Source organism: Pleurodeles waltl, chromosome 11 (assembly GCF_031143425.1).
Source record: "Pleurodeles waltl isolate 20211129_DDA chromosome 11, aPleWal1.hap1.20221129, whole genome shotgun sequence".
Taxonomy (NCBI): Eukaryota; Metazoa; Chordata; class Amphibia; order Caudata; family Salamandridae; genus Pleurodeles; species Pleurodeles waltl.
Window position 1 is genome coordinate 923,676,492 of NC_090450.1, and position 14,985 is coordinate 923,691,476.

The 14,985-nt window shown below is 45.8% G+C and overlaps 1 protein-coding gene across 1 annotated transcript in view; it reads left to right on the forward strand.

Annotated features, from left to right (window-relative positions):
* HIP1R (huntingtin interacting protein 1 related) overlaps positions 1–14,985 on the forward strand; it is a 360,114-nt gene that overhangs the window by 273,393 nt on the left and 71,736 nt on the right. Inside the window, exon 21 of the mRNA XM_069214961.1 lies at positions 5,591–5,698. Coding sequence (XP_069071062.1) covers positions 5,591–5,698 — 108 coding nt within the window. The remainder of the gene's footprint in view (positions 1–5,590; positions 5,699–14,985) is intronic.

A 14,985-nucleotide genomic window follows, 5' to 3' on the forward strand; every position in this document is an offset into this window, starting at 1 on the left:
GGTGATGCCGCAGTGCGACTTAAATCTTGTTTTCACTTTTCTAATGTGTACCCCTTTTAAGCCAGAGCATGGTTTGTCATTGTGCCTATTCACCTTAAAAATGGTCTGCAGTATCATCAGCATGCCGAGGGAGTGAATTTAAGGCCCTCTTGGTCCAGACTCCCCATGTCACCTTTTTTCCAGACAAAATAGTGTTAGGGCTTAGGCTGTGTTCCTACTGAAGGTGGCGACAACGTTTCATGTTGGTGAGGCCCATCACCCTTCATACTTTCTGTGCTCCGCCTCATCCCTCAAAATATGACTAGAGGATCCATTGTTCAGATCCCACAGGAGACCTCAGCTTTTACATCGATTGAACTAAACCTTGGGTGGATGATCACCTCTTTTCTGGGTTCTCTGGGGCGAATAAGGGTAAGGTGGTGCAGAAAAGGTCCGTCTCACGATGGATAGTCCTTTGTATTAATATCTGCTTCCTACACATTGGCTAAGAAGCAGCCTTTAGAAGGTCTAAGGGCTCGTCCCACAAGGGCTAAGGTTGCTGCCAGTGCTTTGGCAGGCAGAGTGCCTAGCCTTTATTAGTGCAGCAGCTACTTTGGTATCTGTGAACATGTTCACAAAGCACTACTGCCTTGACCGTCAGATTTAGCATTTTGTCCATTACTTCCTGCAGGAAATTTTAGCCTGTGCATTCCACAGGCCCACTACCTTGGGAGGTACTGTTTTGGTACAAGGTGTTGAATCTGCAGTTAGAAGTATCCATCAGAAGTACAAGTTACAAAAAAGCCCTTTCTGGTGGATTTATAACTGCAGATTTCTCGCTGCCCTCCCACCTACCCATTCTGTGAAATGTAGATTTTCCTAGTCTATGATGGAAAGTCTTAATTTTATTAAAGACACGGAGGTGAGTATTATGCGTTTCTTTTCCTACTTTAATCAATAGCAGCAGTCAAGAAACGTACTACAAATCCTAGGAGGCAAACAACGAAGAGCCAATGGGATAAAAAAAACTTAGCCTTAACAAATGAACCAATGAGGATGTACACATAGCATTATGACATCACTTGACTGTAAACAGCCCTCTTTTCTTGCTGCTCGCAGTCAAGTTAAGTACATTTTCACCTTTTTTCTCACAATTTATTACCTCGTTATTACAATATTGTTATTTGTATATATATTTTATTTTACTGAGTGTTGCGCCGCTCCGCAGCGCGTTTCGCTTCATTCCCAGTCGGCACGTTGCTGCACTTCATGTCCTTGCGCTCCTCCTCGCACTCCGTGTTTTCAACGTTTCTCTCGTCGCCTCAGGCAGCGGTTGCCATTTTTACTGCATCTGAGGCATTGAGAGCTGCGTGGATAATCTTCTCTGCCCGCATTTTGAGAAATTCCCTAAAAACGTACAGTTCTTCTGCTTCCCAGTTCGCAACTGCTTTCCTGTCTGCCTGCCTCCGGTTAAGGCAGCGTCAGCACGTCGCATAAACCTTTTCAATACCCCCCACAGGCGGAGCTATGTTTTTTCAAGCACTCCCTCTCCCATTTAACCCTGTTTGTGCTGGTTTGCCAAGAAGCTTTAATTCAGCTTCATTCATTTTATTCTCAACATGGAAACTAATGGCTCTCCTTTGGGACAGGAAGTCGCTCATGATTTTAATCAAAATAGACAGGAGCTTAGCCCCTTTATTAAAAGCTCTGTGAACAAGCTGTTTCTTGTTCCATTCAGAAATTATCAAAAAAAATCGAAACTTCTTTTTCTAATTTAATTTCCAAATCTATTTTGGCCCAAACTGCGGGGGAATGCAGTCAGCACCTCTCACCCAAAAAATCACTAAAAATGGCGCAAAAGGATAGTGGGGTTTCCTCACACATGGCAGAGGACGCGGTTCCTCATCAGGCTCCTTCCAAGAAGAATAACAATTTGGATACTGTCAAAACGTCTTTAAAACGAAAATCAAAATCTAAAAATATTATGCCTCCTATTGTAATTTCTTCCATCCCTGATAAGGATGATGACATGCCTGACGTTGATTCAGATACCTATTTATCTGACAGGGATGACGACAGTTCACTACCTTCCCCTCCTTCAAAAAAACCTAAAACTTCCTCTTTTCACTCTTCCAAGCCCAACCCCCTTTTTGACGCAGAAGGTTTACCTATGTTTGACCCTTGTTACATCCTTCATCCCAACTCTACAGAATGGACTCTCATAGGCCATGTGGGCACATACGTTGCTGCCAAATTGTTTTCCCCTTTGGATAAGCAGACCAGGGCCAAGTTGAAATCCGAATGCCCTCGTCCTTCCCTTCTTCATAAATCCACTATTACGCCCTTAATGGATCAACCATTACTCACATTTTTCACAAAACTTGGTAAAGATCAGCGGAAAGGTGTTGACAAGGCATGGTCTTCCTGCCAGGACAAACTTTTAGATGTAATTGATCCCCTTACTCTTATTTTTGACTTGGCTGAGGCAGCCAGAATGGATGGTACGTTTATCGACCCTGAGGAACTCTTTGTGGGTTCAGCGCTCTTTCTGCCTCCTCGGGAATGACAATTCGCCCTTGTCCATGAGAGGAGGAAAGGCCTTCTACTAAAGCTGGACCCGAAATTAGTTAATTTACCAACTGTACATCCTCACATCAAAACTGAAGGGTTACTTTTTGGGGAGTCGTTCATTAAAGAACTGAGCAAATATGTGGCCACTTTCACCTCGCTAGACAAGGCTCAGCAATCCCTAAATAAAATGTTCACCCAACGTGTTTTTGCCTGGGCCGGCAGAGGCAGGAACTGCTTTGCCGGCCGTGGATACTCTAACCAAGGTTCCTGTGGATTCTACAATCCGCCCTACCAGGAATATAGGCCACAATTCTATCACCAGAGGGGCAGAGGCATCCGTTCCAGAGCCTACAGGAATTCCAGATCCTCTAACCAAGCAGGTAAGCCCACCTTTCAGATCCTTTCCGATCGGAGGTTGTCTTCGTTATTTTCTTCCAAAATGGTTGTCAATCACTTCAGATCCTTGGATTCTCAACACGGTTCAAGGTTACATGATAGACCTTTATTCAAGTCCTATTCAAAAAGAGTTACCTCCCTCTCCTCATTTTTCCACAGAAATGACCGATCTCATTTCTCTAGAAGTACATTCTCTTATGCAAAAACAAGCCATCTCTCTTACCCAACCACATCCTTCAGGATTTACCAGCCCCATTTGCTTAGTTCAAAAGAAGAACAAGAAGATGAGACCAGTAATCAATCTCAAACATTTCAACCAGTTTGTGGTCTATCGTCATTTCAAAATGGAGGCCATCCTTCACCTCAGAGATACGCTCCTTCAAAAAGATTTGTTGCTCCATCTAGACCTCCAAGATGCATATCTAGTGGTTCCAATTCATCCAGACTTCAGAATATATCTCCAATTTCAGTGGCTAGACCAACTATTTCATTTTACCTCTCTACCCTTCGGTCTATCGTCAGCTCCTTGGTGTTCACCAAGCTCATGAAACCTGTAGTAGCTTTTCTGAGGGCTCAAGGGGTGAGACTCATAATTTATCTAGACAACATTCTCATATTGAGCCAGTCTCTTCTAGCTCACTTAACTCTGACCTGTTCTCTTTTAGCCGACTTTGGTTTTATCATCAACAGAGAAAAATCTATTCTCATCCCAACTCAACTCATAGAATTTTTAGGCTTCCAAATAAATTCTCTTTCGGCCACCCTCCTTCTCCCGGCTGCAAAAAATAAAATCCATAAAATCAGAGATCCTTCAAATCTTACGCAGTTCACTCATCTTCCTCAGATCTCTGGCTGGAATAGTGGGCCTCCTTTCTTCCTCCATTCAGGCAATATTCCCAGGTCCCCTGCATTATCGGGCTCTTCAAAGACTGAAGATCCAACATTTGACGAAAGGCCTGTCTTATTCAGACACTATCCCACTAGACCTCGACTCACGTACAGAGCTTCAATGGTGGATAGATCATTTAGACACTTGGAACGGAAGAAGTATCTTTGCATCAGCCCCAGATCTTGTGTTAGAATCAGATGCAAGCCGCTTAGGCTTGGGGGCCCGATGTGGTCCAGTCTCGACTGGAGGTACTTGGTCTTCAGAGGAGTCCAAATTGCATATCAATTGTTTAGAGATGCTTGCCGGCTCCTTTGCAATCAGAAGCCTAGCAAAGAACAAGGTTCATTGCCCTATCCTTCTCAGGATGGACAATATTTCAGAGGTCCGCTATATAAATCACCTCAGGGGCACAAAATCCAAACCCTTAGCAGAACTAGCCAAGAGCTTCTGGGAATTTTGCCTTTCAAACCATCTAAAATAAGAAAAGAAACGCATAATAGGAGCCTCCAGTCTTGACATAAAATTACCATGTGTCCATCACCTTTCCATCTAAAAAGTCCCAGTTTAGGAAACCGTACACAGTTGTTTTTCCAATTCCAAATGGCTCCACGTCTGAGGGAATGGACAGTTTTATGAAAAGAAACTGACATCATGCTTGGGTGACATGGACGGTCTTGTGTAAAGAAAGTGACATCAACGTGCATGGGTGGTGCTTGTATGCAGCTCCTCTTGTCACTTCTGGAGTGGACCAGAGCCAAAGTTGAGTCATATAATGCCACCTACACAGGAGCGCTACTATTTGATTTTTCCAGATTCAATCTGGTGCCTGGGAGTATTCACCAGGTGAACAATCTGCAGCTAGGGTATCCACCACAAAAGTGTTACCAAAGTTGAGTAATAGTTTCAAAAACCAAGAAACTTCTGCACTATTGCGCAAGGCTTGGATAGTTGTCCGAACATCATCTTGCAATTTGCGTTCATCTTCTGAAAGTTGCTAGATATGTACTAGAGTGTGGCTGCTAGGGTAAAGAAGCCCCTGTCCAGTTAAAGGTTAAGGAACTATCATGATTCATCAATTGAAAACCTATTCAGTCTCTTTAGATGAAGCAATACTTGGAAATATGCCAGAGCATAGATCTCTGTTTCTGGTTAGGCAAAAATCATTTTCCAAATCCCAATGACCATGAGAATATTGGTTATGAATGATTTTCTTATCAGATTTGAGGTGTTGCAGAAATTCTTAGGTTGGCGATGTGCAATCTGGCCAGTATTGATTAGGACGCAGGAGTAAGATTAACAGTCTGAGAAGTAATCCTAAATTTCATGAGCAGGAGGTGGCCTCCACCTTGCGGGAGGTGTACTCCACCTTGCGGGAGGTGTACTCCACCTTGTCGTCTTTTGGCCATATACCAAAATGAAGATCAATGAGAAATACTCCCTGGAGTTATCTTAAAAATGTATGCACGAATATGGAAATACTTTCTGTTAAAAACGATATGCCATTTTTTCTGGTGGTTCTAAATAATGTTTACTAGTGAAAATCTGGTGTCTGTTATTCTTCAGAAGCCATTTCAAGCGGAAGAGTCTTTATCGCTATTTGTGTAGTAATCCAGTTGGTAGTACTGATCAAGCTTGGAGTTTGTGACATCGCATTGTTCTGAGTGGGAGGTTGAAGTGAGCGAGCCCTATCTTATGTTTTGACTTTAGTTGCTCTTGTTGGTATGTTTTAATTCTCTTTTTCTTCACATGTTGAAGATGCTACTGGTTTGGTAGCAGCTCTGGCGCAGTTCTCCCACTTGACGGCTGACACCATCGTTAATGGCAGCGCCACATCACACATGGCTCCAACGGACCACGCCGACAGTAAGTCCTCCGAGTCGCCCCTTCATGTCTTTGCCTCTGTACTTTCCTTCAGCCCACTCGGTACATAGAGACCTTGTTTTTCTGTTGTATCGTGTGCTGCCATCAAAACAAAAGTGTGAGGCCAGTGCAGTGATTAGTGTTTCTTTCACACTCCTGGACATGACCGTGAAGGTTAACCGTGATGCATGTAGTTGAAACTGGACTTATACATTGACACATACCAGCACATTGGGAGCCGACAGGATCATTTATCCATCTTGCCGTGAACCTTTGTTAATTTTAGCTGGTGACCACTTCAACCATAATTTTATCAAAATGCTTCTAGCACAAAGGCTGTCGAAACAATGAACATATTTAACAAGCATTGGCAAAGCCAATAGGTCGTGCCTGTGCAAGAGCTATTGGCTTTGCCAATGTGTTAAAGCCATGTACACCAGCGTGGCTGCTGTTCAGCATAACTCAAAGTTAGTGGCATAGAGAAGAGTGGGGTAGAGTGTCGTTGAGTGGTTTGTATTGGAGTGGCATAGAGTGGAGTTGTGTAGAGTGGCATACAGTGGAGTGGCGCAGAGTGGACTGGTGTAGAGTGCATTGGTGTAGAGTGTTGTACAGTATAGTGATGTAGAGTGCAGCAGCAGATAATTCAGAGTTATACAGTGCAGCATGGTAGAATGTGGTGCCATAGATTAGAGCATTGCACAGTAGAGTGGAGTTATGTAAAGTGCAGTGGCATATATTGCAACAGTGCAGAGAAGAGTGGCATAGAGTGCAGTGGTGTGGAGTGCTGTAGAGTGCAGTGTCGTAGAGTTGAATATTGAAGAGTAGCATAGAGTGCATTGGCATTGAATGCAGTAGTATAAAGTAGAATGTCATTGAGTTTAGAGGTGTAGAATGCATTGGTGTAGAGTGCAAAGGCATTGAGTACAGTGGTGCAGATTAGGGAGCAGCGGCATACAGTGAAGTAGCGTTGAATAGAGGGGTGTAGAGTAGAGCACAATGGCATGGAGTACATTAGAATAGACTTGTGTAGAGTGCATTGATGAAGAGTGTTGCTGAGTATAGTACTGTATGGTGCAGCGGCATAGATTTCAGCAGTGTACAATGCAGTGTCATAGAGTAGAGTGCAGTGGTGCAGAGTACAGTGGCATAGAATATAGTGTTGTAGACTGCAGTGGCATAAAATAGTGCAGAGTAGAGTGGTGTAGAGTGGAGTGAGGCTGAGTGCAGTGGCATAGAATGCAGTGATGCAGAATAGAGTGGAACAGAGTGCATTTGCAATGAGTACAGTAGTGGAGGGTAGCGTGCCATAGAGTTCAGTGTCGTAGAGTGGTGCATAGTACAGTGCAGTGATGCAGAATAGTGTGCCATAGAGTGCATTGGGATAGGTTACAGTAATGCAGAGTATAGTGGTGTAGAGTTCGGTGGCAGACAGTGCAGAGTTGTAGAGTAGATTGAGGTAGTGTCCAGTATTCTAGAGTGCAGTGGTGTAGAGTAGCATAGAGAGCAGGGGCGTAGACTACAATGGTGCAGAATAGAATGCAATGGTGTATAGTGCTGTAGAGGTTTAGAGTAGAGTGCAGTGGCATAGAGTGGATTGTAGAGTGGAGTGGTGCAGGGAAAGGTGTAGTGCAATAGAGTGCAGTGGTGCAGAATAAGAGTGGCGTGCAGTGGATTGGCCTAGAGTGCAGAGGTATAGAGTAGAGTGTAGTGGTACAGAGTAGAATGCATTGACATGGACTGTATTAACATAGAGTGCAGCGGCGTAGATTGGAGTGTTGCAGAGTGGCGTAAAGTGGAGTGCTGCACAGTGAAGTTGTGTAGAGGGAGGTGCCCAGAGTGGAGTGGTGTATTGGAGTGGCATAGAGTGCATTGGTATGCAGTAGAGTGGTGTGGAGTAGCGTAGAGTGTAGTGGTGCATATTGAAGTAGAGTGCAGTGGTACAGAGTAGAGTGCAGTGGCGTGGGTGGTGCAGAGTAAAGTGCAGTGGCAGAGAGTGAATGCATGATGTGGTAGCACACTGCCATTACAGACAACACATTTTCAGTTGAAATGACCAATACATTTGCACAGGAATACAGTTTTACTAATAAAACTTCACAGCACACAAACAATAATGTGCAGGAATGGCACACATAGTATATTTATTTGTTTTGATTTATTTCCAGCACACTTCAGAATTAACAACAAATATGCTTCATTTGCACCTTCATTTTCTGACATATTCTGAAATACTTAGAGTTCATTTAAATGTTGTTATCTGCTAGAAAACTCCCTTTCTTACCCTCAGTATCCAGATTGTCACATAAATCATTTTACTTTGAAGTTGAAAAGTAAACACCAAGCTCCCTCAAAAACAGAGCCTGGCATTTAACCTCTCTCTTTATGAATGCAATATAAATGACAGAATAAGAACAAGATTTAGAGGTCTGTTTACAGAAAGGAACATGTGTGGAAGAATGCAAGGAGAGATAGTCTGAAAAGTCTTTACACCTTGGGGAGGAAGGGGAGTAGGCAGGGGGTGGAGACAAACTCACACTGGACAGCCTAAAACAAAACCAGCAAATAGAAAGTCAGAAGCTTTCTGAATTGTTAGCAAACCTGACAGCTGCACAGGTCTGGTAGGCTTCAACCTAAAAGGGTCGTACCAATTCGAGAACTTTGTTTAAAAATATAAATCCATAAAACCATGGATATAAAAACAGAAAAGAAACAAAGCCAGCGGCCACCCTACCAATTTTTGCAATCCAAATATGATTGTCAAAGTCTGCCTAAACATTTTGTTTGGAGATCCATTAAGACAAATTGGCTTTTATTCAAATTAAAGGTAATTAATAAACAGAACTAGGCTACATGTAGAGCCGGACCATGGCAACAGTTTGTTTCACTCACAGTCAATACCATTGGCTGTTGAATAGATGCTAGAATTACACACCATAATTAGATTTTATATTTGGGCAATGGTATTCTACTTTTCAGCAAATAACTTTAACCTCTTGCAAAGAAATGAAGATTAATTAGTTTAATGTTGAAAATGTACTGAAACTAATGACTTCTTAAAATTTGAGTAGCAGTGTTTACTGAAGTGGTTCCCATTTTGTAGCACTGCAGATAACAGATCTGATAGAGACTTCTAGTTGCCGATTCCTTACCTTAGAATTTTCCCCCAGGTGTCAGACTGGATCCAGAGATTTTTTCTTCAAGCAATACCCTTGCGCTTCAGTAGGTGGTGCCGGTTGACTCCGTTGGCGTCGTAGTCGCGGTAATGACATCGGGAGTATTACATAGATGCCGCCTCAGCGCAGTGACGTCAGTTCTTTTCTTTCCACGCCACGCGCTGATCTGGAGAGCTACCCTGGTCTCTTTTTGACCGACTTAGACCCTTTTTGTCAAGTTTTTTTGGTGAGTTTTTTGCTGCGTCGAGATGTCCCTGAAGACCGGTTTCAAGCCGTGCGAGGACTGTCATCGTATGATGTCGGTGACGTATCCTCATCGGTTCTGTTTGTGGTGCTTGGAGTGCGACCACGACCCGGAGTCGTGCTCTGAGTGCCGGGCCATGCACCCGAAGACCTTGAGGGAGCGGTCCCTCAAGCTCATGGTAGCCTGGCGCTCGACTCAGCATAGGTCCCAGTCTCACTCGAGGAGAAGGTCTTGAGACCACTCGCAGAGCCACCACCATTCTTCTTCCTCCAAGTCTTCGGGCACAGGTAAGAAGAAGAAGAAGAAGTCGAAGCGGTTCCGTCACCCTTCGACTTCACCCCGTTGCTCGGCGAGGTGACGCGGGAGGAGCGTTGACACTCAAGGCCTTCGTCTTTGGAGCCTGCTTCTGCCCACCATCGACGTCAACCCGATACTCATCCCCGATGAGTCGGAACGGCATCGGCCGACACCACCTCTGTCTTCGTTGGGGGCTCCTCACCTCAGGTCAGATTTGGACCCTTTTCCTGATGGGTATGGATTTGGGGAAGGATTGGAGGGGTCCCCGGACCCTAATTTGGACTGGGCACAGGAGTTTGGTGAGGCCAGTGTCCTGGACACTTCTCCAGACGCTGGCATGCTGTCTCCTCCTACTGTGGCTACAACAGAGGGAGCAACTTATTCCATGGTGGTCAGTAGGGTGGCTGGGGTCCTTGGCCTTGAGCTGCCTACTGTACAGGTCAGGTCAAATCTCCTGATGGAGGTGCTTCAGCCAGGGGCTTCCACATCTGAACCAGTCCTGCCATTCAATAAAGCCCTCACCGATGTCCTCTTGGGTACTTGGTCCAAACCCAACACAGGGGCTCCTGTGAACAGGACTATTGCACACTGCCATCGGCCCACCCTGAACTACCCTAAATTTCTGTCCCAACACCCCATGCCTGAGAGTCTTTTCATCCAGGCTGCCTCTTCCTCAGGCGCATTCCCTTCCGCACCCCCGGTTAGGGAATCAAAAAGGCTGGAACAATTTGGGAAGAAGAGGTTTTCTTCCTCAAGTCTCAAGCTGCGATCCATGACCACTGCATACCTTTTGGGACGCTATACCCACTCTCTGTGGGATATGGTCGCACAAGTTGTGCCGCAGATACCGGAGGAGGCCTGTGCTATTGTCTCCCAAGCTGTCACTGATAGGAGAGATGCGGCGAAGTTCACGATCTGATGTGGGCTGGACATGACCGACTCTCTGGACAGATCCGTTGCTACGACGGTGTCCTTGAGGCGCCACGCCTGGTTGCATTCGTCTGGTTTCTCTGGGGATGTCAGTCTCTTTTGGACATGTCCTTTGATGGCTCCTGGCTTTTTGGAGACAAGGCGGGCTCTGCCTTGGAGAGGTTCAAGGACTCCCAGACTATGGCTCGGTCCCTTGGCCTTTCCACTGCCCCTCGCACCAAACAGTCTGCCTTTCGCCCCTTTCATGGCCATGGAAGGGGCTCCCTGTCACATCCCCAACCCAGCCACCGTGCCAGCCATGCTGTTCAGCTGCTGCATAGCCGGGGACGCGGAATCCCAAGTGGGCGTGGGAACCAGAGGTCTGCCCAGTCCACCCCAGCCCCCGCTGCAGCCTCCAGACCCTCCTAGTCAGTCCCCTCACCCCAATCCAGTTGCGGCAGGATTCACCATCACCTGCCCCACTGATAATCCATCACTATGGACAGGTGGGTTTTAGTCGAAGGGCTATTTCCTCCTCTTCGAATCTGCCCCACCAGCCATTCCTCCATCAGTCAGACATCTTCTGGAGGATCATTTGGCACTTCTCTGCCAGGAAGTTGCGCCTCTCTTAGCCAAGGGAGCCTTAGAGAAGGTCCCTGTGCCAGAAGTAGGTTGTGGTTGTTATTCCCACTACTTTCTGGTGCCGAAAAAGGACAATGGTTTACGTCCTATCCTAGACCTTCGGGACCTCAACTACTTCCTCAAGAAGGAGAAATTCAAAATGCTCACCCTGGCTCAGGTCCTGTCTGCCTTAGACCCAGGAGACCACATTCACATCCTGCATGCCCACAGACGTTACCTGCGATTCGTGGTAGGTCACGAGCACTATCAGTTTACCGTGCTCCCCTTTGGCCTTGCCAGCGCCCCTTGGGTGTTCACGAAAGTGATGGCAGTGATTGCAGCGCATGTGCGCAGGTTAGGGGTTTCAGTCTTCCCCTACCTCGACGACTGGCTGTTGAAGGCAGACTCGCCCCAGAAAGTCGTCTCCCACCTTCAGACCATGGCGAGCCTCCTGCCCATGCTGGGGTTCACTATTAACGTGCTGAAGTCACACCTAACTCCCTTTCAGATGCTCCCTTTCATCAGAGCTGTTCTGAACACATTGCAGTTTTGGGCTTATCCTCCCGAAAAGAGAGTCCAAGATATTCAGGCTATAATTCTGATCTTTCAGCCTCTGTCTTGTGTTTTGGTGAGACTGACTCTGAGGCTGCTCCTGCGTCCTGCTAGTAACACATGCCAGATGGCATATGGGGGCTCTGCAGTGGGACTTTTGAAGTTCCAGTGGGCGCAGCATCAGGGAAATCTCTCCGACATGGTCCACATCTCGGAGGGGACTGCGAAAGACCTGCAGTGGTGTCTTTGGAATCCGCATTGGGTCCACTGCAGATCCCTCTCCCTTCCCCAGCCACAGCTATCCATAGTGACAGATGCATCACTTCTGGGTTGGGATGGCCACATGGGAGAGGCGGTGATCAGTGGCCCGTGGTCTCCAGCGGAGTCTGGGCTCAATATCAATCTTCTGGAGCTCCGGGCGATCAGGCTTGCGTTGAAAGCATTTCTTCCCTCTCTCAAAGGGAAAGTAGTTCAAGTGTTCACGGACAACACTACTGCCATGTGGTACTGCAACAAACAGGGCGGGGTAAGGTCCTAGACCCTTTCTCAAGAGGCACTATGTCTCTGGACATGGCTGGATCACGAATGATGTCTCCATCCGGTGGTCTCTTTCAGCAGTGGGGAGAGCCTTGGTTAGATCTGTTCGCCTCCGCAGAGAATGCGCAATGTCAGCTGTTTTGCGCGTTGGAGTTTCAAAGGAGGCATTCGCTTGGAGACGCTTTTTGTCTCGAGTGGAACTCCGGCCTCCTTTATGCCTTTCTGTGTATACCACTTCTGCACAGAGTTCTAAAGAAGATCAGGAACGACCAGGCCCAAGTTATTTTGGTGGCTTCGGACTGGGCATGGAGAGTATGGTATCCAGAGCTATTTAGCATGGCCACCAATCCACCACTCAGACTTCCTCTTTGGGCGGATCTTCTGTCGCAGCAACAGGGGATGGTTCTCTACCCAAACCTGTCCAATCTCCGCCTTCATGCGTGGAGATTAAGCGGTGACAGTTGACGTTTTTTTTACCTTCCACCCAAAGTCTACTATGTTATCTTGGCAGCCAGGCATCCCTCCACCAAAACGGTATATGCCTGCCATTGGCATAGATTTGTGGCATGGTGTACCAACAAATCTGTTGATACTCCCCCTCTCTGCTCCTCTATCTGAGATTCTTTTGTTCATTCTTTCTTTGGCCCAGCAGGGCTCTGCTTTGGGCACCCATAAAGGATATTTATTGGCTACGTCGGCCTTTCTTAGGCTACCTGATCAGCCCTCATTCTTTAAATCTCCAATTGATTCCTTTAAGGTCTCACCCGTTTATTTCCTCCCAATCCATTTATCATGCCTCAGTGGGACCTCAATCTTGTCCTTACTTAATGTGTACTCCCTTTGAGCTGATGCACAATTGCCCCTTATGGCTCCTCACTTTCAAGACTGTCTTTCTTGTTACCATCAATTCTGCTCACAGAAGCTTTGGTCATTTTGTCCTGCAGGACTTTCTAATATGATCTTGGTTCGGAAACCACCTCCGATGATGGCATTGCTTGGGTATCTATTCTAAGGTAAGGAATCTGCAATTAGAAGTCTCTATAAGATGTACAAGTTACGAAAAGGTAAAAAAAATACATGGTAGAGACATTCTAGTTGCAGATTCAATACCAACCCACCCATCCTCCCCGCTTGTGAGCTGGTTTCTAGGGACAGGGATTCCCCCTTCAAGTCCTTCGCTCTGGCGCACCAATCTCAGTGTTCTTAGCGGCTCTGCGCTTTGGCATGGAAAGTCGTTAAAACAAACTGACATCACTGCGCTGAGGCGGCGTCTATGTACTACTCCCGACATCATCACTACGATGCCCGCGGAGTTGACTGATGCCACCTACCGACGCACATGGGTATTGCTCGAAGAAAAAATCTCCGGATCCAGTCTGACGCCTGGGGGAAAATTCTAAGGTAAGGAATCTGCAATTAGAATATATCTCTACCAGATTTTTCGTTACCGAAAGTATGTAAATTGTACCTCAATACTACTAATTTTATCAACTTCAGAAAGATGAAAGGCTAATCCGCCACAGTGCTTACTTAAACCTATGATGTTAAGCTTGCACACTGCAGAGAGTTCTTAACTAGCTAAGCTATCTTTGCAGCTATCCGAATGTTTTCAGACATTTGTATGTCTCATTGGGGGACATCTTTGCAGGCAATGTAGCAAATAATTGTAACATGTGTATTAGCTGAGACAGCTCATCTGTAGTGCTCGGTTTCCACTTGCTTGGGTGTACCCTGTACATGGAATGTGACTCCAGGTGAAAGGAGGACAAGGGGCCTCTGTCAGGCCTGAACAAAGGAACTTTTGTGCATCATCTGAATATTATTTTGCGTAGAGAACTCAGGGGTCTAGGTGACTTTTGTTGCATGCTGCATAGTGAACAATGGAAGTGTAAATTATGCCCCCTCAGCTTGCTCTCACCTTAGCATTCACAAGTGCTCACACAACAAAGGGTTGAGGTTTACAGAACATTTTCAGCGCAGACTGTTTATTTACTGTGCTTTCAGGCGTGTGAAATCTGATAGTCTTGATTGTGCTAAAGAAAGCGTAGAGGCCTTCATGAAAGCCCTGATGTTTACTCAGCATCTTGTATTGTAAATGTTAATTGGAAGAGGAAGACAGGTCCACTGGGACATTGGATTATTTCCTGAACACATTTGGTAGGCTGGGTGGATGGGCAGAATCGGCCAGGAGCACACCTCCTAACACTGGATGGACTGTTCTCTGCCATGCAGTGTTTTATTTGTAATAATAATAATAATAATAATAATAATAATATAAAATAAATAAAAATAAAAAAAATAAGTGGCAGGGCAATACCAACAAAACTTCTAAACCTCACACTCCTACAACTGTGATAGTTTAGGCTACTCCAGGCCCCCAATACCATGAGTGAAGTAGGAGGCATGTATTGGTCATTTGTAATGTATTTTGAATGATTATGCAACTGTTGCTGTGCTCATGGCTAAATTAGAAAAAAAGCGCCACCATGTGGCAGACTGTCATAGGTGCTGGTGTTGACAATTAAGTGCTGGTGCTGAGCACCAGAACACAGGCTCAAATTAAGCACCGCTGCCATGGCCTTACTTCCCTTTCAACCCATATGAACACTCTGATAAAACTTGAATTTGCTTATAGAACAGTCTGCCTTTATCAAAAATTTAAGGGTTATGCTAGGTGAGGGCTCGGTGGGGTTGGAAGTGCTCTCCTTAAGATTGGCAGCAGAGGACATAGATTTGACTTGCTTTAGAAAGCCTGTCTAATCTGTCCACTAAATTTATGGAGGTCAAGTACCCCAAATCTCTGTGAGTTGTAAACATCATCCCAGAGATGCATAAGAGTCCCCAACTATACTGAGTATAGTGCACAGTTCCACTTAGATACAGAACTTCACTGGTATTTTCAGTACTACCACTCTGGTTCAGATGAGGGACCTCTCCGTGTTGTAGAGAAGTTGGGG